The following is a 26292-nucleotide window of genomic DNA, read 5'->3' on the forward strand; positions in this document are numbered from 1 at the left end:
TTGCGTTAATAAAATAGGTAGAACAAACTAAGCTTGAAATATAGTCCGTTAATCCAAGTCTGTTTGTTGTACGCGAGTCCATCGTAATGACCATAGGCTGTATTTCCTTTACGTACACTTAATTTATAGGAAAGAGACTACGCTACTCATGAACAGTGGCTGGCAGTTTAGCTGTAGAAGAATAACATTCTTGCCTGTATGAGCTCACCTTCCCTGTACATGTTTCCTAGATGATCTTAAAGCAGTTGTGTTGATTTCAGCTATGTTTTTCAAGTTCTCTTGCTTTGGAGGATTTGGGCTTTAATGTCTGATCATTTTTGAGGGCCCTTTTTTGCACAATATTGACACCTAGAATGGCAAAACCTCACCGGAGTGATAGATGTTCCCCTCGCTGACTCAGCTGACCAATAATCATTGAAAATGATATTCATGAAAGTGCAAAATGCTGATGCAATGCTGCAAAAGGCTGATGCAGAATCTGGTGCTCCAGACTTTCAAGGACAGCCGTTTAGCTCTAACCATGGCGTCCCCTTTCCATAAGAAAGGGGACGCCAAAGACTTGAAAAATCATAGACCGATCAGCTTACTGTCCGTTGCCTACAAACTATTTACTAAGGTAATCGCAAATAGAATCAGGAACACCCTAGACTTCTGTCAAGCAAAGGACCAGGCAGGATTCCGTAAAGGCTACTCAACAATAGATCATATTCACACTATCAATCAGGTGATAGAGAAATGTGCGGAATATAACCAACCCTTATATATAGCTTTCATTGATTACGAGAAAGCGTTTGATTCTGTCGAAACCTCAGCAGTCATGGAGGCATTACGGAATCAGGGTGTAGACGAGCCGTATGTAAAAATACTGAAGGATATCTATAGCGGCTCCACAGCCACCGTAATCCTCCATAAAGCAAGCAACAAAATCCCAATAAAGAAAGGTGTCGGGCAGGGAGATACAATATCTCCGATGCTATTCACAGCGTGTTTACAGGAGGTATTCAGAGACCTGAATTGGGGAAGAATTGGGGATAAAAGTTAATGGAGAATACCTTAGTAACTTGCGATTTGCTGATGATATTGCCTTGCTTAGTAACTCAGGGGACCAATTGCAATGCATACTCACTGACCTGGAGAGGCAAAGCAGAAGAGTGGGTCTAAAAATTAATCTGCAGAAAACTAAAGTAATGCTTAACAGTCTCGGAAGAGAACAGCAATTTACAATAGGCAGCGAGGCACTGGATGTCGTAAGGGAATACATCTACTTAGTGCAGGTAGGGACGGCGGATCCGGATCATGAGACGGAAATAATCAGAAGAATAAGAATGGGCTGGGGTGCGTTTAGCAGGCATTTTCAGATCCTGAACAGCAGGTTGCCATTATCCCTCAAGAGAAAAGTATATAACAGCTGTGTCTTACCAGTACTCACCTACGGGGCAGAAACCTGGAGGCTTACGAAAAGGGTTCTACTCAAATTGAGGACGATGCAACGAGCTATGGAAAGAAGAATGATAGGTGTAACGTTAAGGGATAAGAAAAGAGCAGATTGGGTGAGGGAACAAACGCGAGTTAAAGGGACACTAAAGGTTACCAGAAACTCAAGTTAAAGTGGTAGAGCAATGTTCTAGAACGTCTAAGGCATCAATATAATCGCGAACAGAGCTTTAGTAACCGAGAAATTGAGGTAAATGCATGACACGATTTGAGACCCCCCAGCGACATTCCGGTACTAGCCCGATGACGAAAGGTCTCCTCATAATTTGTGTTACTAATACTCAACTACTCGTATTAAAAATATCATTTGATTCGATTATAAGCCGGAAAAAATGCTACTTGTCTACGTCTATTCGATTCTAGGAAAAAATAACATTTTGACGTTACCCTTCAGTAATATGGGTGTTCGAAAGGTTTCGTTTTCGCTCGACTCTGCGCCGCGCACGCTTTGGAGTTTCAGTAGTTTCGTTATCGCGTCGTGCTGTGAGGGTTCTGCTCGCGAAACTTTCATTTGGAACAAGCAGCGAGAATGCCACGTCCATGTGATGTCGTGGGAAGCCCTCGTTGCTTTCCCGCTCCGGAGAGCCGGTGTAGAGGCCGCCGTCGTAGTACGCAACGACGCCGGCAGTGCGAGCCCTCAGAAGCAGGTCGCGCTCGTCGGTGCTCAAATCGCTGAAGTTGAGCCCACCATCGCGAGCCAATCTGTTGGTGTCAGGGTCCATTGCGACGAGCGTCGAAGTTAGCGTCATAGAATGAAGTACCAGCTTATGGGCGTCTTGCGCTGGAGTGTGAGGTATAGTAGCGGCGCCTGGTGGCGGTGAGGGAAACGACATCTGGGTCGTGCCAGCTTGGGTCGTATTGAGCCCTGGCTGTGGCGAAGCACGTTTCTAGGCCGAGTTTTGCGTCGATTCGCACATTTTTATGCCCTGTTGCGAGTGCGAAAAGGCTCGTCGCTTCTCATAGACCACGCCGACCACGCTGCGAGCTCGCTGCAGCCTATAGTTTAACGAAAACGGACTCTCCGTGTGCCGTGGGACGTAACGTGGGACGTAATTCGTTTCTCCTTCCGCTAGCCACCATACTCCCGCTTTCGCTCTGCTGTCTGCTCTGTCTTGGCTCTGTTTCTGGCCGCGCGTTCGCGTTTTGCGCAGAAAAGCCGTAGCGCCGTCTGCGGACGCCGTTCTACTCACCGATGGCGCAACGTCACTATGAGACCATGATGTCAGTTCTCCTCGATCGGAGGGCGGGCGATTTGAACTGCGCTAGAGGTACGCGGACGCTTCAGAACGCATTTTCTCTTAAAATAAGTCTCTCCTTGGCACGAAACAAGCGTTTCGAGGTTTCTGGGATGGTATTTCAACAGTCCACGTTGACTTAATAGTAACCTTTAGTGTCCCTTTAATGACATCTTAGTTGAAATCAAGAAAAAGAAATGGGCATGGGCAGGACATGTAATGAGGAGGGAAGATAACCGATGGTCATTAAGGGTTACGGACTGGATCCCAAGGGAAGGGAAGCATAGCAGGGGGCGGCAGAAAGTTAGGTGGGCGGATAAGATTAAGAAGTTTGCAGGCACGGCATGGCCACAATTAGTACACGACCGGGGTTGTTGGAGAAGTATGGGAGAGGCATTTGCCCTGCAGTGGGCGTAACCAGGCTGATGATGATTATGATGATGCTCATGTATACTTGCGGCTTTAATTTTGCATGGCTGCTGACTTCTGGCTTTTGGTGATGCATTTCATAAAATTTTACTGAATAACTTCACTATAGCTTTGGAAAACTTCTCTTTGCATTGTGATTTTTTCTTTCTCTCTTTTTCACGGATGCAAATTTGGTGAGAAATGCCAATAGGGTTTGGGTTTTGTTCCGCGGGCGATTTCGGCTTCTTGCGCTTGCAAAACTGATGGCTATCTCGGCGATCGCTTGTTTCTCGCTCATGTAGTGCTCACAGAGATGCGCATAGGAAGGATGCTGCCGTGCATGCTTTCCATTGCTTCTTTCTTTTTTTTGAGACTCGCGATAACTAATTGCTTCTTGTTGGCGATAAGATGAAGATTAGCGGAACTTTGTCACATGTTTTGCTTTTTTGACGGGCACACAACCACAGAGTTTTCTTGAGTTAGTGCACCTACGCAGTTCGATTACGCTATGGATGTACATATTAGTGTAAGAGCAGGAACATTTAAGTCTTGCGAAATATTCTCGTGTGCGCATTTTCAAAGCCTTGAACTATTGTATAACAATGCATCAAAATTTGAATTCTTAGAAGTTTATTTCTTTTCTTTTTTATTGTTGTTCATGAATGAAGAGAACATATATATATATATATATATATATATATATATATATATATATATATATATATATATATATATATATATATATATATATATATATATATATATCAACACAAAATATTTCTTTCTCACTTTACAGTCATCCTAGAAAAATTCTGGTAAATTTTTTTCCGAAATAAATCCCTAAGAAGAACTGGAATCTGCAATAAAAAAATACTGACCCTGGGCGGTCGCATATGGCAAAAGAAAGTCTACCCACAAAAGGGTTTAAAAAAAAAAGAAAGAAGAAAAAAACTAGTCTGCAATAAACATATGGCGGATGGCAGAAACACGCACGAATAGTTATTGCGCCACAGCACTAATACTTTAATGGAGAATCGCTGCTGTAACGATGCACGAAGTCCGAGGGTCACCCCGCCATGTGGCGCTACTATATAGGCTCACAAGGGGCGCGCTCCGCAGCGTGCTAACAAAAACCCACGCTGAGCAAACCCAGAGAGATGAGAAAATATGCTTTGAGAAATATGCAACAGATGGTGGAACTATTTCGGAGCTTGCCAACTTCGTGTTACAGCACAAGTCCGACTGGAAACAATGGAGAGTGTATGGGTACGTCAGTGGCACTGAAAGGGTTAAAAAACATGGACAAAGAAAAAGAAATGAGGGCAAGCACGAAGTGTTTTTCGTGTGTCCCAATTTCTTGTGTCCATCACCAACTAGTCCATCAGTGGTAGCACATGGTACAGCTTATTAATGGCCATACGCCTCATGCCGTTAACGCCTACGCAGAGTCAGTGCCTCCCACTGATACGCTGTGATCTTGTATTCATTGGGCAGTCCTAATCTGGCTACCGATGATACCATTAGCAAAATAATGGAGGTGTAGATGGGAGGTGGCACTGTGGAGCTAACTGTAAAGATAACCATACTAATTGTAAATACCGTGGAGTAACAAGTAGAGTTTATTGCTTGATATTTTCTTCTTTCTTTTTTTTTTCATCATTTGCACAGACCTGTAAAACCATAGGCTTTGTGCTCTGCTTTGTCTGCTTCATCGATGCTAACAAGTCGCAGCAGGCTGAAATGAAACTTCAGCCAGCAAAGCGTTATTAAGGCCTCTTCTGTGATAATAAAGTAGTATTTGTAGTTTTTATTATGAGTCGTTTGCCTCGACATTCACTTGAATGCAGCATGAAGGGAAATGATGAATGAGAGGCGAGCTCTTTCTTTTTCTCCTTTTATTTTTTTTTGTTCTTCTAGTTTTGTTCGTCTGTTTTAATGCCATTCGACTCTGGTGTCAGCATTTGACTTGGCTTTAATGGAAAAACCTTTCAGAGCGTTGCCCGCCACCAAAGCTGCCATTCGGAGAAATTAAAACCAACGGCGATTACGGGGTCGGGGCCCACGTCATCTACGTCTGCGATGACGGCAAGCGAGGGGCTGCCCGGTGCGGCGAAGACCTCAAGTGGAGTCCAGATCCACCGGGGTGCACGGACACTAAGCAAAAACGTTTGTCAATTTCTGATTGCCCTTCTGTGTCCCACCGGTCTACCAGCTGCAGTGCCTGCCACCCTTTGCTCTTGCCGGTTTTCCTCCATCTTGTGGTTTCCTTGTCCGGTGACATGTGCTCCTTTGTTGGCTTGTTGTTGGATGGCCTGCATGGATTGAATTGGTTGTTCCTTTTGTTTTTTTCCTAATTCCTTGCCTACACAAAGTGCTTGTGAGCGAGCAGACAGGACAGCGATGACAGACAGGGCAACACAACAAGAACTTGCCTGTTTCGTGACTTTGTACGCAAAACGAGCAAAAAATGTTAATTGAAGAAAAATGTATAGCGTAATCACTTGAGCACAAAGTATGGATGACATTACCAAAACAGTAACATTGGTAATGCGAGTAGCAATAACATTAAGTAACAAACAATCTTTTGCATTAACATCAATGAAAAACAACTTGTTGGGGAACCAACATACATTTGAGCACACAAAATAGGCAATGTACAGGTGTGTGTAGAAGTGTGTACCAAAAGTACATAGACAATGCACTGTTAGATATGTTGCACACATGGTTAAAAGTAACACATTAATGAAAAAAAAAATGAAAATGATTTATCAACTATCAATGGTCCAACTTTAGCACAGCAGTGAATACTTCACTGTCTTCATAAGCTCGCACGAATCATACCTTCTGCCCATAAATAGCCAGGCATAGCTAACAGTAGTGCTAGCCTGCTATCAAGACTGGCCGACATCGTGAGCTTTTGTTCTTTTGCAAAGTATTCCTGCATGGTTCAGCTTACCCACTCTTGGCTTGACTTGTTGCATTCTTATGCATGTTGTTTTGTGCCTTCCGTCTTGTATTCTCTTTCCACCTCTGTGTCGAATATCTTTCTGGGTGGTTTTTCTTGCTTCTTTTGGTCTCTTTTGGTTGCAAACAGCGATATGCATTATAACTTTGCTCTGTGGCCATTCTTCTGACTTCGCTCTTCCATTTCCAATTCAAGGTTTTTGACATGTGAACGCAGTGGACTAAACTGTGTGTGCCTGTACTTGCAAGTTTATTAGCAGAGTTGGTTTTTCTCTTTTGGCACTAACTTGATGGGAAAAGTTATGCTTATAACTTGAAGTCGTCTGTCAAGTAAAAGTAACCAAATCTTCAACATAAATGAGCCCTGGGACCGTATATTCAAATGATCTATTTCGTTTTTCATTCTTTTCTCTCCATGATTGTCTTGGACACTGCCATGCAACAGGCTGAGTGGTCAATCGCTGTTGTGTAGGGATCACACCAGTGTTTGAGCCCCGTCCAAGCCAATTGTGAAGAGCAAAAATAATAGAAAATGAAATCGTAAATAAAATATGGCCCTTGCTACAAAGTTTTGGGAAATGGAACCGTGTATCCAGGCTTTATTTGTCACTTGGTCTTCTCTTCATCATATTTTCTGGGAGCCAAGTTTTAAGTGTCTGTGGAACATTAGTTGAATGTGATATCGAGAAGGGTGTTGGATCAAAACAGTCTCTCTTCACACATACACACCAATGCTGCCTGTTATACTTACCATTATGGTACTTTTGTCTGGACAGTTCATGGTTGAACGGAACTGCAGCAAAACTTTGTTCATTGTTGAGTTTTCTTAAGTGCTGCTATTTTTGTATGCTTTAGGTGAGAAGGACACATGTATAGTAGGGCTGTGTCAATACATTGTCATGTCGCTTGACTTCAGGCAAAGTTTAAGTTACAATTCCTGCTACAAATACTGCAGAGGTCATTTCTGAGATTTAACCAGGCGCTGTATTTTGTATCCGGCTCAGCCCCATCATTTCTCACCTAAACTTTCTTGCTGTTTCACTCTTCCATTTTTCTCTGGTCACCCGGCCTGTTGCAGATCCTTCCGTGCCCGGTTTTCTATTATCTGTGGAGGTTGCTGTATTGACTGGTCATGTTGTCTTTTTCTTTCTTTGTTGCCAACAATAGCAACACCAGCACCACCAGCGCCATCGCCTCCACCCCGTCCCCCGCCAACTACAACTGCTAGTACACCTTTACCAGCAGCACGTTAGTATTCAATACGTTCCTTTCTTTTTTTTTAATGCATTAGCCTTCATGACTATGTTGATACATTTGTGAACATATCATTCACGTGTCACATGATGAAAACGTATGCTTCATTATGCACATGGAATTGATCGGTGAGGAAGTACTCTATGTGGTGAAGAGATCCGTAAATGTGGTAATGCGAAACCAGTGTTCGTCGAAATTTGTTCCTGTCATTTACATTGTCTGAATGTTCACTTAATTATGCCAAGACATTTGCACTGGTCACACTCGTAACGCACTTTTTATGTTTGTTCTTTTTTCCTCCTTTACCCCTCTTTCATCCACATGGCCTGTTGCTTGTTCACTGCCAATATGCATGTCTTCCCTTTACTGCCTTCTTCCTCTCCTTGCACATTAAATGTGTCCTGATTTCATACTATTTATGTTTCTTTCGTTCCAAACATGCATATTCCTTACTTCCTGGCTTGGTTCATATTGTGCAATTTCGTTCAACCCTTGGGCTGCTTTCTTTGCACTGTTGTTGATTAAAACCTACAAAAACCTGCACCTTCCTTTCCTTCTGTCTCAAATGGCTGCATCATTCATCATCTGTTGTTCCTACCCTGGCTTGCCTGATTTGATCGAAACCAAAATGTGCTTTTGTTCCCTCCTTCTTTTGTGTTTTTTTGTCTTCATCTTGCTTGCACACTGGGCACAAATATCATTGCACGTGTCTACCACTTTTCACTGTTGACTCTCCTGAAACTACCGTTTACTGTTGCGGCCTTGTACCCCCATCTTCTTGTGGCTTCGCCGCTTGATTTTGTACTTTCCCCGGGCTTTTCTGTCTCCGTTTTATGTTGCGGCTACATTCTTGCTGGCTTCTGCATGCGTTTCGGTGCTTCCCTACTCCCATCTCTCCTCGTCATTCCTGCATTGCACCTTTCAAAATGCGCGCTTCTGCGCCACATTGCTACTGACAGAGTGTAGCCCACTGTCAAGTCCAACCAACGGCAAGCTGTTCAGCAGTGACGGCTTCAAAATCAACGCGTCCGTCTTCTTTACCTGTGACGAAGGCTACACCTTGCACGGGCCTGCAACACTCCTGTGCAGGCCGACGGGCGTATGGGATCCTCTAACGACTCCAACATGTGAGTGAATCTTCCTAGCTGCTTTGTCTATTGTCACGGGTTTAGAGGTGTGAACATGTTTACCACTAAGTGTCTTCGTTGACGTCTGCAAGACATGTACGGGCGCCTGCTTTGCTTGCTTATGGCGAATTCCGTGAGTCAATCTGGTGCAGCCACATGAGTTCCCAGGGAAGCTTTTGGAGTTTGCAAATGCAAATTTGCCTGTGTAAGTGAAATTGCTCTGTACCAGATAGCCACACATGGATGTAGCCACACATTCTTGTTCTTTAAACCACTTATTCTGTTTATGGTTACCAAAATCAGGAGGGTAATTTTCACCTGGCTTCTGCTGTAACAAGAAGTATTTCAGTATTCTAGTCAGGCCGAACACCTGCAGCAAATGTGCAAGAAAGCAGTTTGTTGTACATAGGCGTTCGTAGTGATCCATGCTCTTAACTACTTCAGTGATGTTTTGTCACTTACCACTGTTTTCTTTGTGCTTAAATTTTGCAACATTGTCACATTTTATTATCATCTCGTTCAGTAAATTGCTTGGCATCGTTTCATGCCTTGTTAATACTAAAAAAATGGACTACTGTCATGCACAAGAAAACCGCTGTGTAGATGTTGAAGAAAATTATGTGTTGTGGAATAAAAGTTGTTTCCTAATCTCTGCTGCATTATGTTTAATAATCACTTAAGGTCTCCCCTGAAACACTCGGCAGTTTAAATTGATAACACAACTAGAATTTTGGTGTCTCAGTGCATGACACACTGTATACGACCTTGTAGTATCCAAAGTCTGTCATGTGTCTGAGTGGTCAGTGTCAACAATGTAAGGTCTTGCTACATTGCTCGCTCATTTGCCAATAAATCTTGGTGTCTCTCTTGTAGGCACTGCGCCTCCGCCATGGATCATCATACTCAGCGTCTGTCTCGCAGTTCTCGCGTCTCTCGTGCTGTGCTGCCTAGGATTTTTTTACATCATGCGACGGAGACGGCGGCGTACGCCTCCACCTCGTGGCTACAGGCGGCAGATACGAAAGCCGGGACCGTACGATGCAATATCCAACGACGAGGTGGCGAGGCTGGGAAAACCGTTTCCTGTGACGAGCTTATGAGCCGTGCGCATTGTGACGCAGGTTAAGCGACTGGCGACCTGCAGGCTATCGCTGCCGAGTGGCCTGTCCCCAGCAGATTGTCAGGCCATTAGCTTTCAGCATCAGCTTGTTGGTCAGCGGGCATGAAAACTGGAGGCCATTGTTTCTTGTCCAGCACTTGTGAGCAGTGTGTGACTGTCTTTTTGTGATTAAGTGAGTGGCAGACAGGGTGTGTTGCACGAGTTGATGAGCTCACATGGAATAGTTGGCATTGTCGCACTGCTTTGAGCATCTAGGTGCATAGGTGTCGTGGTTTTGCCTCAAGTCACTTTCATTCGTATGGTCGCCAGCAGAGTGTCCCATATCTGCGGGCAGACTGGAGCTGTTTTTGCGGCATTGCGATGGAAGCGTTGGGCTGCTAAGCATGGTGACGCGTTGCCAAAGTGCTCGGCTTGTTTAAGGATACGGCGTCACTGATGGCTTAAGCCTGAAAGAAAAATTAGGTGACCCACTCATCTATAGTAATGCATCCTGGTTTTGAACTATGTACTTTCTGCTACTTGATCACCCGGTTTCATACACGTGAAATGGGCATGCTGGCTTAGGATTACAAGAGGCAACCATGTGCAGCCAGTGGGCTTCATTTTCTCACATATGTGCAAGTATGTGAAATTCGTAAATGGAATATCTTGTAGCTGACTTGAAAAGCAGCAGCAAGGACTGCATGGTGCACAACACAATGTATCATTGAAGTTGACTGGCTTAGCTGCTAATATAGGCAGACTGATATCTGCCTTCTGGTGAAATTTATTTTTGCTGCTATCTGAACTTTGCGTTGCAGAACAAGGAATCTTAAGTTTAAAGGGCTGAAGGATTAGGAGAAAGTCCTCTTATTAGGTCCCATTGGTCCTGTTACATTTAAGCTTAAGCAGTGACTTGCCTAAGACTGCCAGTAGCACACAAGCAGAAAGTTACCTGCATATCTCATTGCATTATTGCTGTAGCACTCACTGCATCAACATTCATCTGTGCTATATGTGTAGTGCAGGTAAGGTCCTTAGTACTCGGTCATGAAAGTAAATCATGGCTACCAGCATTTCTGTTAAGAACCATCAGCCGTTAGTCAGCAAATGGAGCACAACAGAGGTGTTTTGCATTGTGGCTTACCTCGACACACTGTACAGGTACCTGTTACAAGGGTCATTGATTTACTGCCACTCCGACCTGAAAACAAAGCGATACATATTTTTGCTGGGAGTGCTAGCAAAAAATATTCAGTGCTACGCCAAGCGGCTAGTAATAATTTTTTTTAGCCAACGGTGTCGTGGTTAGGGTTGTGACTTTTACAACAATGAGAAACTGGAATGTGGGTTGTAAGCAGACAGGGTGCGAAGGAGGGCCATTGGATTATTTTTTTGAACGGGCACCACACACTCAAACCAAACAAAAGCAATGTTTCGGTAACTTTTAATGCAACGTGAGTTGTCAGCTGAACTAGTAAGTTGCATTACTATGCACAGCATACCAGACATTTAATTGAGGACAGATAAAAAGCAGTGTGTAGCTGTTGAAGTTTTACCAAATTGTTGCTGATGTGTAAGCATAGTTTACTCATTTTACTTTGCCTTCTAATGCACTCAATCTACCGATAATTGTTGCAACATATTCATTAATCATCCAACCAACCACGGGACAGATTGGTATAGGTTGAACTGGCAACTGTTACCATCTACAAGAAACTGTACCAGCTGAAAACCAAACAGGTAGCAACCCTAGTCAGCATAGCTTTGGAATTATGACACCACAACACTGAGAATGCATTGCATTGAACTATTATGTGGAAATGGGAGTGGTTCAGGAACTGGTGAGCTAATTATTTCTGCTACAGTCTTGGAGGCTGTCTGAAGCAGCATTCCTGCTGCTGGATGTATTCTTAATCAGCAACATGCATTGCTTTCTGCACATTGACCATAGCATTCTGGAGAAGCTACAGTTATCTTGTGAGGAGTGGTGATGTTACATTGCTTGTCAAAGATGATGTTTTTTTTCATTGCCTTTCTTACTGCACCTTCCATATTTTTATCTTTTGCACGGCATCCTGCTTTCGATAGTGTTTTTGTCTTCCCAGTAAAGCATTTACTGCGTTTTACATGCATTTGCTGTACTTGCCAAAACACTGCCTTTTCTGGAGATGGTGTTCCCGCTTGCATTAATTCTTTTTCTAGTCTCGCAAAAGTCTGCTGCAACGTTTATTTCATTGTTTTCGTCTTTTACAAACTGTTCTCTCGGCCATAGTGAAAATATAGTCAGGTTGCAGACTATACCCAACATCACTGTACTCGTATAAAAAAAAAAATTTAGAAATTGAGTAATGGCATAGTATTAATCCCTTTAATCGCCCTTTTTCTTTCAAATTACTCTCGTTACTTTACCGATGCTGTACTATTAATGCGTATTTGTAAATAAGCCTGGACTATGTGTAGGAAACTACCGAGAGAGGGTGATATTGAAGGAAGGAAATGCAGACAGATTAACTAGACTTTCTAGAGTTTGCTACGCTACACATGAAGGGGGAGATGAGGGAGGGAAAGAGAGAGATGCTAGGGGTATATCTACGGTCGGGCACTCAAGCATGTTGCCTCCAAGTGCCGTAGTACGTATGTGGCTTTCCAAGCTGATTAACTTTAAGGCCAGGCTCCCACAACCATTGCTTTGGCAAAGGGTTCATCGTCCCGCAGGGAACTACAGAATAACTTCAGAGACGAAAGGCTCTTTTGTAGTTCATTTCTTTAAATGACCGATGGTGATGTAAATTCTGTGCTGCAATGTAAGAAATGGAGCACCTCAATACATTCATGCTTGTTCAAATGCCTTCCTGTTGCTTGTACATACCGCTGCATTATGCTAACCAATCTAGATGTACTCCGCTTACAATTTTATTTTGTGCTGCATATTCCTGCGCCATTGGGCTTGAAAATCTCATGCTGGTTTTCTGTTGCACAGTGAAATTTGTCAGGGTGGGTCGAACGCATTTGACGTTATGCCCAGAATCGGAACCAGATGGGAAAAGTTCTAAAGGTGTTCACGCTTAAAAGTTGGCCTTGGTCTCAAGACACTCGTGAAAGAAAGATTCGTACATGCGACCACTGTAAGCAACGAATGATTACGAAGTTTTCAGAGTGCTTGGCCAAAATAGTTTAATTACGTATTCTATTTTAATGTCATTCCTTATCAGGCTTCAGGCTGTGAATGGTGGATGATAAGAGTTGCATAGAATTTTGCAGAAGGAATTGGTACATTATACCATCCCGCTTACGTTCTGTTTTAATGGAAACAGACTTGTAGTTATATCTACGGCAGGAGATATAAGTCTGCTTCTAACAAAATAAATGACCTAGTATATAAGCTCACTGTTAAGACGTGGGCCAGAATAATGGAACGATTCTATTTCAGTACTATTCTTTGTCCTTTGTTAGCGGTCCATACCTAGGCCTCTGCCCACGTTATCTCTTGAGATCAGCCAGTTGTGTATGCCGGATGGTGAGAAAGGAATAGAATCAAGTGAAAGGAATCTGTATATTATGCCAACGATTGATTGATTCAGGCAGGCCTGTAATCCCTGCCATTCTTTGTGACGGGGGGGAAGGGGAAAAAAATAACCACGTTTTTAGAAAATGACTACTTTAAGTACAGACCTGTGAGACCTTAGCGATAGCTCATGAACTTTCTTTCCCTTCGATTAACTTTGTGTTCAAGCATGCCATGACATACTGTGAATAGGGACTGTTTCTCTTTTTTTTTTCGTTTATTTCCCAAGAATCTGTGCTCACAGAGCACTGTGGAACTAGACTGATTGTGTGACGTTTTAGGAACGCCTAGAATAGGCATTAAAGCGGGACACTGAAGAAAAGGTGGAGGCAGGGTGATGATTAGCAGTGTTTTGTTGCCTCCTCTTTCCTCTGTCCTGAACAATGTGCTAGTTGGTAATTTTTGGAGCCCCTGTTTTATTGTCCCCTGTTTGCATATGAAAGCCCCTACAGCAGTCAGTTGTCCACCTGGTTTTGTCATGAAGTGCACAAATATCGCTTACTACAGTAACCTTTGTGTGAGATCGTTTCCTGTGTTTGCGCAAGCAGCATCCTTGGGGCTTGTTCACACCAACTACTCAGAGAGATCACCTGACCAGCCGCAACTGTCGATCAAGGAGCGACTTTTGGTGATTGATACCCGCAAGTGCGACTTTTCTATCACCGCACTGGAACACCTTGCGATTGGTGCCCTTCGTGTCTGCTCACACTGCCATCGCCATGTAAAATAAACGTCAGTGTGTGCAGACGTCCGGTTCCTGTGCCGCCGATTGGTTCAGCAGCTTTGCAACTGCAGTCGCGCAACCAACCCAAAACAGTTGCTTTCAACCAGAGCCAATTTGTGACTACTTGCAACTGGTCGCACAACCTCTTCAAGTCACTGGTGTGAATGAGCCTTGAGTGTTTGTAATATACACACTCGTCGCAGACCTTTGCTCTTGTGTCGTGGCATCAATTTTCCTGCTGCATCTTGTGCCTTGCGCTTGTGCCTTTAAGAGCGGATGTTTCCACTTTTGTAAAGTAATTATTTGTAGGTACCAAAGGTGGCATTAGCAGCCTGTGTTGACAAGTTTAACACAGTTCAGTAGATGTGGCTCATATGCGACCTCATCACAAGCATTGTCATAGCTTGTAGCCACACATTTTAGATGTGTGAAACTTTTCTACTGCAGGTAATTTGAAAGCACATAACGCAAATTGTGTTGAGCTGGAATCTCTGATAAGCTCGACAGTTTCAAGTCCTTGATTTAGCTGTAGATTGAATGCACAATTGTCAAGCCAAATGACTGATAAGATGTAGATATCCAAAGTCTCTTTGTGTTTTTATTGAATGAAGTTCAGCATGATTTCTATGAAACTTTATATGAGCTAGCCGAAACATGCTTACTTCAAGGTGATTTGGCCAGTATTTTGTGTACGTTTCACCCTGTTGCAAAGATTTCTTTATATGATGAAAATGTTTTTCTCCTTGAGAATCTCAATTCCTGTCTTCATATTTTTTCTGCATAAGGGATGGCAGGACAAACCAATGTGTTATGATATTTTGTGTGCATATGTGTTTGCAAACGTCTGGAGTGATGTCCATCAGGCACGTATCTTCTGAATTAATAGTGTGGTTCCACCAATGAGTCGGCACTTGGTGTTGTGCTGTCCTTCAATTAAAAAAATTACAGAAAGATTTTTCTAATATTTCTTCTATTACCAAATAAATTCCTGCGGAGTGATTATCTGTACAATATCTTGTGCCATACCAAACATTTCAAGCTGTTTTTTTTTTTTTTTGCCCTACTTTGCACACTTCATCGCAACCATTCTTGACGTCCTTTTTGTTCAACACATGGCATGCTCACTTGTGTGTGTTAGCGCTGGCTACATCACTTCTTGAACTGCCATGTGCACCTTCTAGCAAGTAACTTGCGGTTGTGAATCGTGTGTGACCTTTGCGGCAATGCTTTCATTTGCCCTCCCTGCTATGATATAGCCCTGTTTTCAATGAGCCTGCATGATTCACACATGTGTGCAACCATATCATGCTGGGTTCATAGTATGTGACCCATTGCGCTCAGAGCATTGAGGGCATTATTAATACCGGTGTCACACAGCCACTTTGGGTCAACGATTGAGCTCGATTGCGATCGAATTCTTCAATTGCTATTGGCTCCTTTGCGCATGTTTTAGAAGGGAGCCACTAATGACCGAGAAATTCTCCCGATCGTGCTCGATCGCGATCCGAAGTTACCTGTGTGGCCGGGGCTACGAGATTTGCCGTACACTCGAAAGCTTGCACTGCGGCAGAGCAATGTTCGAGTTAGTGCGTTCCAAGGCGAGCGCCAGCTTGTGGTGCTTAATTCAAGTTCTGTTCTCGCTTGCACTGTGTGCAGGCTGCCCCCGCCGAACGTACAAAAGTGTAGTAAAAAAAACAACGAAAATTACATCAGTGTCCTGTGTGTGTTCTTCATGTCGCTACGATCATTGCTTGCATGATTTTCTCATGATTTCAGCAAGCTTGCTTAAATGCGGCTCGTCGTTTACGATGATGCATGCAAATTGGCTACGGTCTCGCCACACGCATACCGCCAACACTATGACAAACGTTGCCAAAATGACACTCAAAAGACTGGGGTGCCGTCAGGTAGGTAACAAACTTTCGCGGTGCCAGTAGTGTGTTAGATCCATCATGTTCTTAGTAACTATCAAATGTTTCATCCTCAAAATGAGATGATATGAGGCAAAAGTTGATTTTGCCATTTAAAACATGGAGCCTAGTAGCCACGGTGAATGTGGCTTCGTTGTGTTCTGCACGCACACACTCTTATATGGTTGTAACCATCATAGGTGTTGCTCCTTTGCTACCGTACCTTTTTCACCAAATAGACTGGGGCTTGTGTTACTGACATCTTTCATTCACGTATATGTTCATCTGACCGCTTGCCTCGATTCTCCGCTACAATTGCGGAGATGACAGAGGCAGCCACCATTGATGTGAGAAACCGTAGTGCGAAACTCAATGGGAAATGTGAGAAATGTACTAGACTGCGACGGGAAACATTTGCTTCCCTTCGTCCTTGTGTTTCTGTGCAACAGTTTCTTGTGTCAAGAAGTATGACCAACGAGCCGGAGCTACCTTTTTGCAGCGTCCCCATGTTTGCCAGTGAAAGAACTGAAGCATGGATAAGCATACTGGGTATTTCTTTATATGCAACACTTCCTTTTAATGGAAACTGTCGTATGTAGGTCCCGACTTTTCTCCAGGTAGGCCATGTTAGTAGGCAGACATTGCCAGCAAGAAACATTTCTTGCTAAGCAGGTATTCATTCCATAGCCATATAGGACATGGCACTAATAACTGTGCACCCATAACAACTGTGCACAGCCGTCAGCTCTATGTCCTACGATCAATTTATGATTGCGTTTGCCCTTATGTTGAGCAAGCCGTTCCTGCCTACCAGCTATGCTACAATAACTCAGCATTGGTCAAAGTGCAGGCTTTTGCTTTGAGGGACGTGCACTAAATCACGTCGCTCTGACAAGTATTCTTCCTAACTCTGTTTTCGTTGCCTTTGCTGTAACAGATTAATTAGAAAAAAAATGATATTTAAAACAACTTATGATAGCTTGGCCACCCAAATGAAAGTCCCTGTGCATGCCAATGGCTTCGGTACGACAGTTTCTTTTAAAAGAAAGCGTACTGCACAAGAAGACTACCAGAATTGTAATACAGTAAACTTTGTTTTAGTGCGGCCTCTACCTGATCATCTGAAAGTGTTGGGGGTGCCAAACTACAGCAATGTTCCCACGCCAAAGGTTATTCACTGGGGTCAGGTGACCTGAAAAGGCTTAACAGCACGGCAGGTCATACAGCGTGTGCATCTGTGCTTATGTCAGTTTCTGGCGCGATTATGATGCGTTGCACATATGGTGAAGCGGACAAGTTTTTGAAAGTTATGCCAATGATTTGCGTGCTGTTTGTGATGGTGTTAGCAAGGTTCTCCAGTACACTTTCTTTCTTTTTTTTTTTAACCGAGGGCAAACGTAATTGTGGAAGGCTTAACTGTAGTTAGCAATACACAACTGTAGCTTAGGCTTGCAAGTTGCAGCAGTGGCATGCTACGGCGTCCGACACGGCGTGTGATGTCTCTGAAGCGGGAAATGTGTTAAGAAGTGCCTGAACCATCGACAGTCTTGCCCAGCAACCGTGTTTCAAGTTTCCAGTATATTTTATTAGGTTACATTAGCAAGAGCCGCGACCTTTCTGACGCGTCGTCTGGTGTATGCATAGAGGAGATGGGGTGTACAGTTTCTACACACATGTGATGATTCGTTGATTGCAAAAAATAAAATACTAAATTTCGAGGTTTTGACGCAATTAAAAATAAAGGAAGAAAGGGGGAGGGGGATTATGATAGCTACACTGCAACTGTCTAGCTTTGGCAGTTAACCTATGTTCGCCACTTGAAATATGGCTGCTCCGACTGTAGCATTCTGACATTACCTGTTGAATGTCGTGGGAAACGTGAGCATCAGCACAATTTGATCCGTTGAAAGACGGGTCTGAAAGCATTCAAAAAGTGGTCGGAATGTTGATCCACATTTCAGTGTCTAACTGCAGGTGGCTGCAGGATTATTGATAGCGGATGCTCGCTGCTTTCTTTTTATCATGCATAGACTCGTTTTAATCTTCGTTTTGGCCTGAACTAGCTTGAACCTTCAACATGGATCAGAAGTGCGATGCTCATAACCGAAAACAATGCAGGAAAATGAAGACTAGACAGAAGGAACGGACACCACAAAGCAACAAGAACGCTTGTGCTGCAGCCACCATTCCTATCGGCCCAAGACTATGCAAGCTGGCACGACCTTTCAGCGCATTAGCAGCCTGTTGCACGTTTGCGATATGTGTAGGCCGGCAGCGCTGACGGTGTCGCAAGCATTCGTGGAGTTGCCACGATGTAGTGGGGAAAGGACTCGTCCATCATATTTCCGCAGATACAACTGAAGATGATTATCAAAGTAATGTGCCGTTTCGTGGTGGTGGCGTAGAGCATAGGTAGAACACCGGGCCTCTAACCTGAAGGTCATGAGCTCTAATCCTCCTCCAGTCCACCATATGTTCAGGCTTGGAGTGGTGCCTGACACCAGCAAGAAATGCCGAGCACCAGTGCAACTATACTAGACCAGGTGCAACCAAATTAGGAAGGCCCACTAAGCTTCAACAAAGACACTCCCTCACCAGAACATGAATTGGTCTCCCTGGTGCAGTATTCGGCCACTACCTCCCTCATGACTCCTGCGATTCACTAAAGCGGCATGCTTTCGTGTTCAAATTCAGCGAGCTTTCTTTCCATGGCAACGTATAGTTTCTCGCCGTGCGTTCGATTTAAGCGAGAAATCGAATTAAACGGGGGTCAACTGCATAGGGAAAGCGTCGTCGTTTTCCTCAAGCACCTCGCGGTCCAGCGCAGATGTTGCAACGAGACGCGCGGCGGCGGCGCCTGAACTTGGTCGCAAACTTGTGTCTCGCCTTTCGTGTATATGTACAACGCGCGCTACGCCGGGCACGGCCTTCACTGCCGCCGACATAGGCCGATCCCAAAGACAGGACAATGTGGCACAGTGTTGCGAAGCGCTAGCTGCCGCTAGGAAAGAAGGGAATCGATAAATTAAAGCGCGCTCTCTCTTTTTTTTTTTTTTTTACGAGGGAGGTGTTGCCACGTGACCCGGCTCACACACGCGCCAAACGGCTCAAGGCGCTAGCTTACACGAAGGGAGCAGTGACGAGGTCATTCTGCCATGCGTGCGCATATATGTTGGCTAATGGGCAGAGCATAGGGCAGCTGCAGTGCCGGGGGTCACCATCCGACACACCGCAATTTCTTTATTGAGCTACAGTTGCAACGCCTCTCCTGCTGAGCCGATCCATATGCAGCGAGAAACCCAACACGCCACACCTAAAGGTAAAGAAGGCCTCGCTTCAAAAGCAGAGCCAATCCCTGAACACATTCTGTATCGCGACCACGGCGCACGCTGATATCGTTGCTTACGTTCGTCGGAGCATGCGCAAACAGCGTCGCGATCGAGCGAGTCGCGCCCGGTGACGGAAACGGTGTTTCTGCGCGAACCTCCCAGCTCCTGGTACGACGACGTGTCCGAGGCCCGGCTCCATAGTCAACGGCGGCGTCGACGTGCCACCGGGCACGCTCGGCGTGAATGCCAAGATCCGGTACCGGTGCGACGCGGGCTACACGTTGGTCGGAGTGGCGGAGCGCGTCTGCCAGGGTGACGGCTCGTGGTCGAACTCCGAGCCCGTCTGCCAGGGTGAGTGCGTAGCGAGACGAATCTGGCGACGCGAACAGCCGTCGAAGGCTTCCCAGCATGTAAAAAGACAAAGCAGACACAAAAGAACGCGTCCCATATCCAATAATCCCGCATGAACATGTGGGAATTCCACATATAGGACGTGGGTGGCGCGCGACTGGGCCACGACCTACTGTATAAACAGCAGGTCGTGGACTGGGCTATAGAGAAGGAGACGGGAGCTCACCTGCCTAACCCCTCCCCCTTCCACTTCTATGAATACCTATGGGGTGCTTGATCGTGGCATCGCGTGCCCACCTCCAGTCATTCCGGCCTGGCGCATGCTTTATCACGTGTCCTCCAACAATGGCGCGCGTCAAGCCACCATCCTTATCACCCTCGCACGAAGCGCTTCCCCATGCACCTACAACATGGAGTGCGGGGCGCAATAGGATCTTGCCGCACTTAAGACTTTGTACGGAACCTCATTGCAACGTCGAGTTCGATGGCGGAAATTCAACTGGAGTGTTCAGCTGTAATTGGCATCGCTACGCATAATAAACGCGAGTGCTGCACGCGCGTTTTTGGCAGCGCTCGCCTGTGGCTGACACAGTGATCGCGGCAACTGAACAAGCCACTGTATCGTGACGTCATGGCTCGTCAACTGTCTCGGTGCCGAGAGTGAAGCTGGTTCGTAGGAAAAGGTATCCTAGTATTTAGGGCACTCTGGCACTTGCCGTTATGGTTTAGAGGGTTTTATAGGGTTTATACCTTCACTTGAAGCAGCTTCGCCCGGCAGGCGAAGCGTTGATTGCGATGGGAAATTATTAGCTGTACGAATTATGGTTAGTTGTTTTATCAGCTACATACACTGGTGTGTAAACGTTCTCTAAATTAACAAGCACGTTGCCACGCGTGCACAGCCAAACACGGACACATCTCGCTCGATGACCGCGGACACTCGCTGCCAGAACGCTCGCGTGAAGAAGAGCGGCAGCAGCGGCGAGCGAATTCCCTTTCGTGCTGCCTCTCGCTTCAACGCGAACTAGGCGCGCGAGAACACAGCGCACACGAAGCCATCAGCTATCTCCGGTTGGGGAAGCGTTCGAGCCCAGCGCAGATTGCCCCCCCAAGATAGGGCGCGTGCGTCCGCGCTGCGCCGCCGCAGCTGGAGTAGAAGAGGAGATACGCAGTAACCTGCCCCCCTTCCCCCGCTCCTCCTAGCGCGCGCACACATCGCTCCGTTCCGCCCTTGCGCGCGTGAGAAAACGGCGTGCACCCTCCCCGCCTTCCTCCCTTGCGATCGCGAGAGAACAGCGCTGCCTCAAGCCACCATTCTTGTCGGCTCACTTTCGCACGCACCTACTGCATACGGCGCGCGGTCGTGATGTTATCGCATTTGGACTTTATACAGAACATCACGGCGGCGCCGACGGTGGAAATTCGCCTGGAGTGACCTTATTATTGCTATCGCTATAAAACATTTTAAAAAATACACTCGGTGCCCTTCCACGCTTTGAAGAAGTATGACCAGCGAAGCTCTGCATGCGTGCCCCCTAATGGCGAACTGCACCTCCGCCGCGGGTCGGCCCGGTGCTGCGCTATCTTCGGGATCGGCCCTCGTGTGAAAAAATGTTGGTCTACGCGCGGACGCGACCCGCCTGATCCTAGCCATATAGACAGCTTCGCTGTAAAAGAAAAGCGATGAATAAAATGTCATGTCCGACCTGAAACAACGTTCACCGGAACCTTCCAGCCGCTCCGCCTTCAACGACGTGCTCGGCTCCCCCACCCATATCGAACGGCGCCGTCGACGTACCTCAAGGCACTTTAGGCGTGAACAGCAGGGTTCAATACAGGTGCGACGCTGGCTACACGTTGGTTGGAACAGTCGAGCGCGTCTGCCTGAGTGACGGCTCGTGGTCCGGTGCGGAGCCAGTGTGCCAGGGTGAGTGTACTGCCTGAGCGGCCACCCCTCCAACAGACGACGTGCGAAGCATGCAAGTGCGCTTGTCCACACACCTCGTTTGACCTAACGAAGAGGGCGGACACCGGCTTAGAATTCGCAATTTAGGTGTCAAAATATGCGGGATGGCAACGTCATTTCTACAGTCCACTGCTCCCCTCACCGTCCGAGCTTGCAAAACGCGGCCACCTCGGTTTGGGCTAGTTCGATGTGTAGAGAGCACGGAGGAAGGAAAAGCTGAGGAGAGGCGCTGACGTCACTCTTTGTGAAGCTCAGCATGGACGCCGAAAGTGGACGAGACGTTCATTTGAGGGCTGTCCAGTCGTTTGTGCGCAGGCGCGAGTAAGAGCGGGCGCGAGAGAGAAAATGTGGGGGCTTTTGCTCCTTGCATATGCGACTCTGCCTAGGCACTACGGAGGAGGTTTCTTAGCGCGTGTTCTATGCGTTTGTCCCATAGACATAGAAAGGAGTTCATAACGAGCTCCGCAAGTCGTGCAGGCTGCGAGGCCGATCCCCCGCCATTCTTGCCGGAATTTCTGAGAATATAAATGTGTGCCTTCTTGGCTGCGTTGCAAGATTGCGCAGGCGATGGCTGGCAGCTCAGTTTACGCACATCACACCCGCCGTGGTTGCTCAGTGGCTATGGTGTTGGGCTGCTGAGCACGAGGTCGCGGGATCGAATCCCGGCCACGGCGGCCGCATTTCGATGGGGGCGTAATGCGAAAACATCCGTGTGCATGGATTTAGGTGCACGTTAAAGAACCCCAGGTGGTCAAAATTTCCGGAGTCCTCCACTACGGCGTGCCTCATAATCAGAAATTGGTTTTGGCACGTAAAACCCCAAATATTATTATTATTATTAACTTTACGCACATCACGACCTACGGCGAGCCCATCTGCAGTTTATGAGAGCAAACACGTATGCGGCTTTATGGGAATCGGTTTGCTTTAGTGAACACGTTTTCGTGCGGCCGCGCACCCCGGAGTTGTGACGGGCCACAGCGCGCCGACGAAGAGGCCAGCAGAGGAGAACGTCGGCCGGAGGTATATCGTTCTCGCGGTAAGTGCAGCTTCACGGAAACAAAGTTCTGCGGTGCCGAACAGCTATAAGCGCGTACGGGTGCGGCTAGCGCGTTGACTGGGCCTGTAATCAGCCGTTCGATGTGCGATCTTCTGTCGAGCCTCGTTCGCTCTATAGCACCGCATCCGCGCCAACCTTCACTTGCCTGCGTCCCTCGAGCTCACAGATATCTGCGGTGAGGAGGGTTCGTAACACTTAATTTCTCGCAGAAGCCGCTTCTTTCCCATTCTTCCGCGTGGCTGCTTTACGTGCCACATTTAAACGCGTCGTCCGCTGTCAAAAGCACGAACACTGCACAGCTGGCTGTCCTGCAACGCGCTTATCGTACAATATTCTGAAGCAGAGCGGTTTCGGCCTGCGATGACACGTTAGCATGAATCCACCGATGACGGGAAACATATTCCCAAAACGTCCTTCGTCCGGGGCGTGGTACGTGTGCTTTATGACATTCGGTTGTCGTTTGGATTAAATTGAGTGGCGCTTTGATTAATATGACTGGCAGTTGGATCAATTTGAATGGCGCGCTGGGATTAAATTCGCCGGTGCATGGATTTAATTGTCTGGCGCTTGGATTAAACTGAGCGGGAAAACTTGTAGTTTTTCTCCGGGTTCGCGAAATCTCACGAGAGTGAAACCATCTTCGAATGTCGGGGAGGATGGATGGATGGATGGATGATTGTGGCTCAACCCTTTGAATCGGGCGGCGGCGGCGCGCGCCACCTAGCCTTTAATGGTTCTATATGCATGCATACCTATGTATTTACTCCTTTACTTTTGCGTTGATATTGTCCACCAATCAGATAGCCTCCGTTTAGTTATTTCTACCTGTTCAAAGTCTATTCTACTTTCACTGTCTTTAAAACCCAAGGCTTTGAATAGTTCCCCGTTAGATTCAACTGCAGGGTGAAGTTGTTTAAGTATAAACCCCATGCAAGCGATCTTGCACGCGACAGCGACAGGCGACGCGATGGAGATGGCTGTCGCGTTCGCTCGTCGCCTACAAGTTGCACCCCATGCGAGCGATGACTTCGAGCGACGTCTCCCCAGTGTTGTCGGTATGAGGGCAGCAATATAGGCGCCGAAACTAGCGTGACGCGTGCTTTATTAACTTAAGTTGATGTATTTTACTGTAAAAAGCAGCATAAAATATTTCTGAAAGTCTTGCAGTAGGTTCTTATCCTTGCACCTATAAAAATTCAATCGTTTGCTCGTTCCGTGCGACAATCGGAAGTACTGGAGTTATGTACATCCAGTTCCGGCTTTGCGCTATTGACTAGTCGCTCATAGCACTTCCGGGCGACGAGCGACGAATTCTAGATTTGCAAAACCGAGCGATCGCGCGACAAGACCGAGCGATCTGTGCGACGGGTTCGCGCGACGGATCAGGCCGTCGCTTGAACAGATCGCTCGGTCTTGTCGCGCGATCGCTCGGTTTTGCAAATCTAGAATTCGTCGCTCGTCGCCCGGAAGTGCTATGAGCGACTAGCCAATAGCGCAAAGCCGGAACTGGATGTACATAACTCCAGTACTTCCGATTGTCGCACGGAACGAGCAAACGATTGAATTTTTATAGGTGCAAGGATAAGAACCTACTGCAAGACTTTCAGAAATATTTTATGCTGCTTTTTACAGTAAAATACATCAACTTAAGTTAATAAAGCACGCGTCACGCTAGTTTCGGCGCCTATATTGCTGCCCTCATACCGGCAACACTGGGGAGACGTCGCTCGAAGTCATCGCTCGCATGGGGTGCAACTTGTAGGCGACGAGCGAACGCGACAGCCATCTCCATCGCGTCGCCTGTCGCTGTCGCGTGCAAGATCGCTTGCATGGGGTTTATACTTTAGCCTTTACAAGCAAGTATCAGGTGTTCCGCCGTTTCCTCCTCCTCTCTACACGCCTCGCACACCAAATCTATCTCCTGGTATCTGGCTCGGTACGTTTTAGGCCTCAGTACACCTGTCCTGGCTTCGAACAACAATGAGCTTCCCTTAGAGTTATCGTAAATATTTTCTTTGGCTATTTCTTGCTTAAACGTCCTGTATGTCTCCAATGCCGATTTGGTTTGCATCTCTGTACTCCACATACCCCTCTCTGCCTCCTTAACCTTTTTCTTGACAGATGATTCCTTACTTGTTCCCCCGCTACTGCCCAAGTATTTACTTGTCAATTTTCTAGTTCGCTTCCTCCACCTCGTGTCAACATTCCTCGTGTATAAGTAACTGAAAACCTTCCTAGCCCACTGAATTTCCCCCATTTTTCTCAATCGCTCCTCAAATGCTATCTTGCTACTAGCCTCTCTGCCCTCGAAAGAAGACCATCCCAGATCCCCCTGCACTCCAAGATTTGGTGTCTTGCCATGTGCTCCCAGAGCGAGCCTACCCACACCACGTTGCCTAATTTCCAACTGTTGCCGGGTCTCTGTTCTAATACATAGAACTGCATTGGCAAAAGTCAGGCCTGGTACCACTACCCCCTTCCATATCCCTCGTACTACCTCGTACCTATTGTAGTGCCACAGTGCCCTACTCTTCATAATCGCTGCACTTCTGTTACCTTTAGTCGTTAGATATTTTTCGTACTCTGTCAGATACTCAATGCCATTATTGATCCACACCCCAAGGTACTTGTATTTATCGACTATCTCCAGCGTGGTCTCCTGTATCTTATGCTCGCCGCAACTGTTATCATTAAAAATCATGACTGCTGATTTTTCTTTGCTAAACTTCAAGCCTAACCTGTCTCCTTCTGTACCACATATGTCCATTAATTCCTGCAGATCTTCTGCATTGTCAGCCATTAATACAATATCATCCGCGTACATCAGTCCTGGTAATGACTGTTCAATCAATTTTCCTTGCTTGAGAAATGATAGGTTGAAGCCGAGTCCGCTTAGCTGTATTTTGGCCTCTAGACCTTGTAGGTACAGCATAAACATCAGAGGTGACAATGGGCACCCCTGCCTAAGCCCCCGCCGAATCATCACAGGTCGCCCGAGAATAGCGCCCTCTAGCGGCGTAGGCGGCGCACCCTGCTGTCTGCCGCGCGCTGCTCGAACACGACGGACTTCGTTCGCATCGCAGCGTGCTATAGCTTGTTCCCGTCGACCGCGTCGCTGTTTCGCCGGTTTCAAGAATAGAGAGCTTTAGTTTAGGGGACGCAAGCGGCTTGCGTACGCAAGTCTCTTGCGTCCCCTAAACTAATGCTCCCTAATATGTGAGTGAGCCAAGTGGAAAGCGCATGCGAAAGGCCATCACATTGGAACCTAAGGACGCCGTAGCAACGGATGTCGTGTTCGGGTGCTAAAGAAGTCGCGTGTTGCACACGCCGGAGAGTTTATTGTTGTTGTTTTGTTCAATTTTCATCGCACACGCGGCCGCGTAGTGGTTCGGTGGGTCGCGGGGCCGTGTAGTGTTCTTTGGATGTTTAAAGCTGTGCATACAGTTGAGCGCAGACTGCAGTAAATGCCAATAGCCGGCACAACGAAGTAAGGGATATAACGAAATAATTTTGGCTTCCCCTTCAACTTGCGAGTATCTGTGACTAAGAAAATGTCATATTTGTGTATTGAAGGAAGCTGTGGGTTAGCCTGGGAACTTTCGGGGACCTTCTAGCGGCAGCGAAACTGGCATAATGCACTGAAAATTCCACAAAATTCCTTGAGCACGACGTCATCGACGCCGTGGTCAGAGCGCGGAATTCGAAAAACGGGGAGTTCGGTGCTCGGTTTATTCGCCAATAATTTTTCACCAGAGCTCGCAGCCTCACAAGGCAGCCACCGGTGTCTGTAGCTAGAAACACTG

At 46.4% G+C, this 26292-nt stretch overlaps 1 protein-coding gene across 7 annotated transcripts in view; it reads left to right on the forward strand.

Moving 5' to 3' along the window:
* The window catches only part of LOC142557092 (membrane cofactor protein-like), a 76724-nt gene that overhangs the window by 39857 nt on the left and 10575 nt on the right, over positions 1-26292 (forward strand). For 3 of the 7 annotated variants that reach the window (XM_075668690.1, XM_075668694.1, XM_075668693.1), the window contains exon 6: positions 19275-19463. In XM_075668690.1, the coding sequence (XP_075524805.1) occupies positions 19275-19463 (189 nt within the window). Of the gene's footprint in view, positions 1-5129; positions 5304-7268; positions 7350-8314; positions 8483-9355; positions 15581-19274; positions 19464-26292 lie in introns of those variants that run through there. The other 4 variants (XM_075668688.1, XM_075668689.1, XM_075668691.1 and 1 more) reach the window with 3 other exon arrangements.

Source organism: Dermacentor variabilis, chromosome 9 (genome assembly GCF_050947875.1).
Source record: "Dermacentor variabilis isolate Ectoservices chromosome 9, ASM5094787v1, whole genome shotgun sequence".
Lineage (NCBI taxonomy): Eukaryota > Metazoa > Arthropoda > Arachnida > Ixodida > Ixodidae > Dermacentor > Dermacentor variabilis.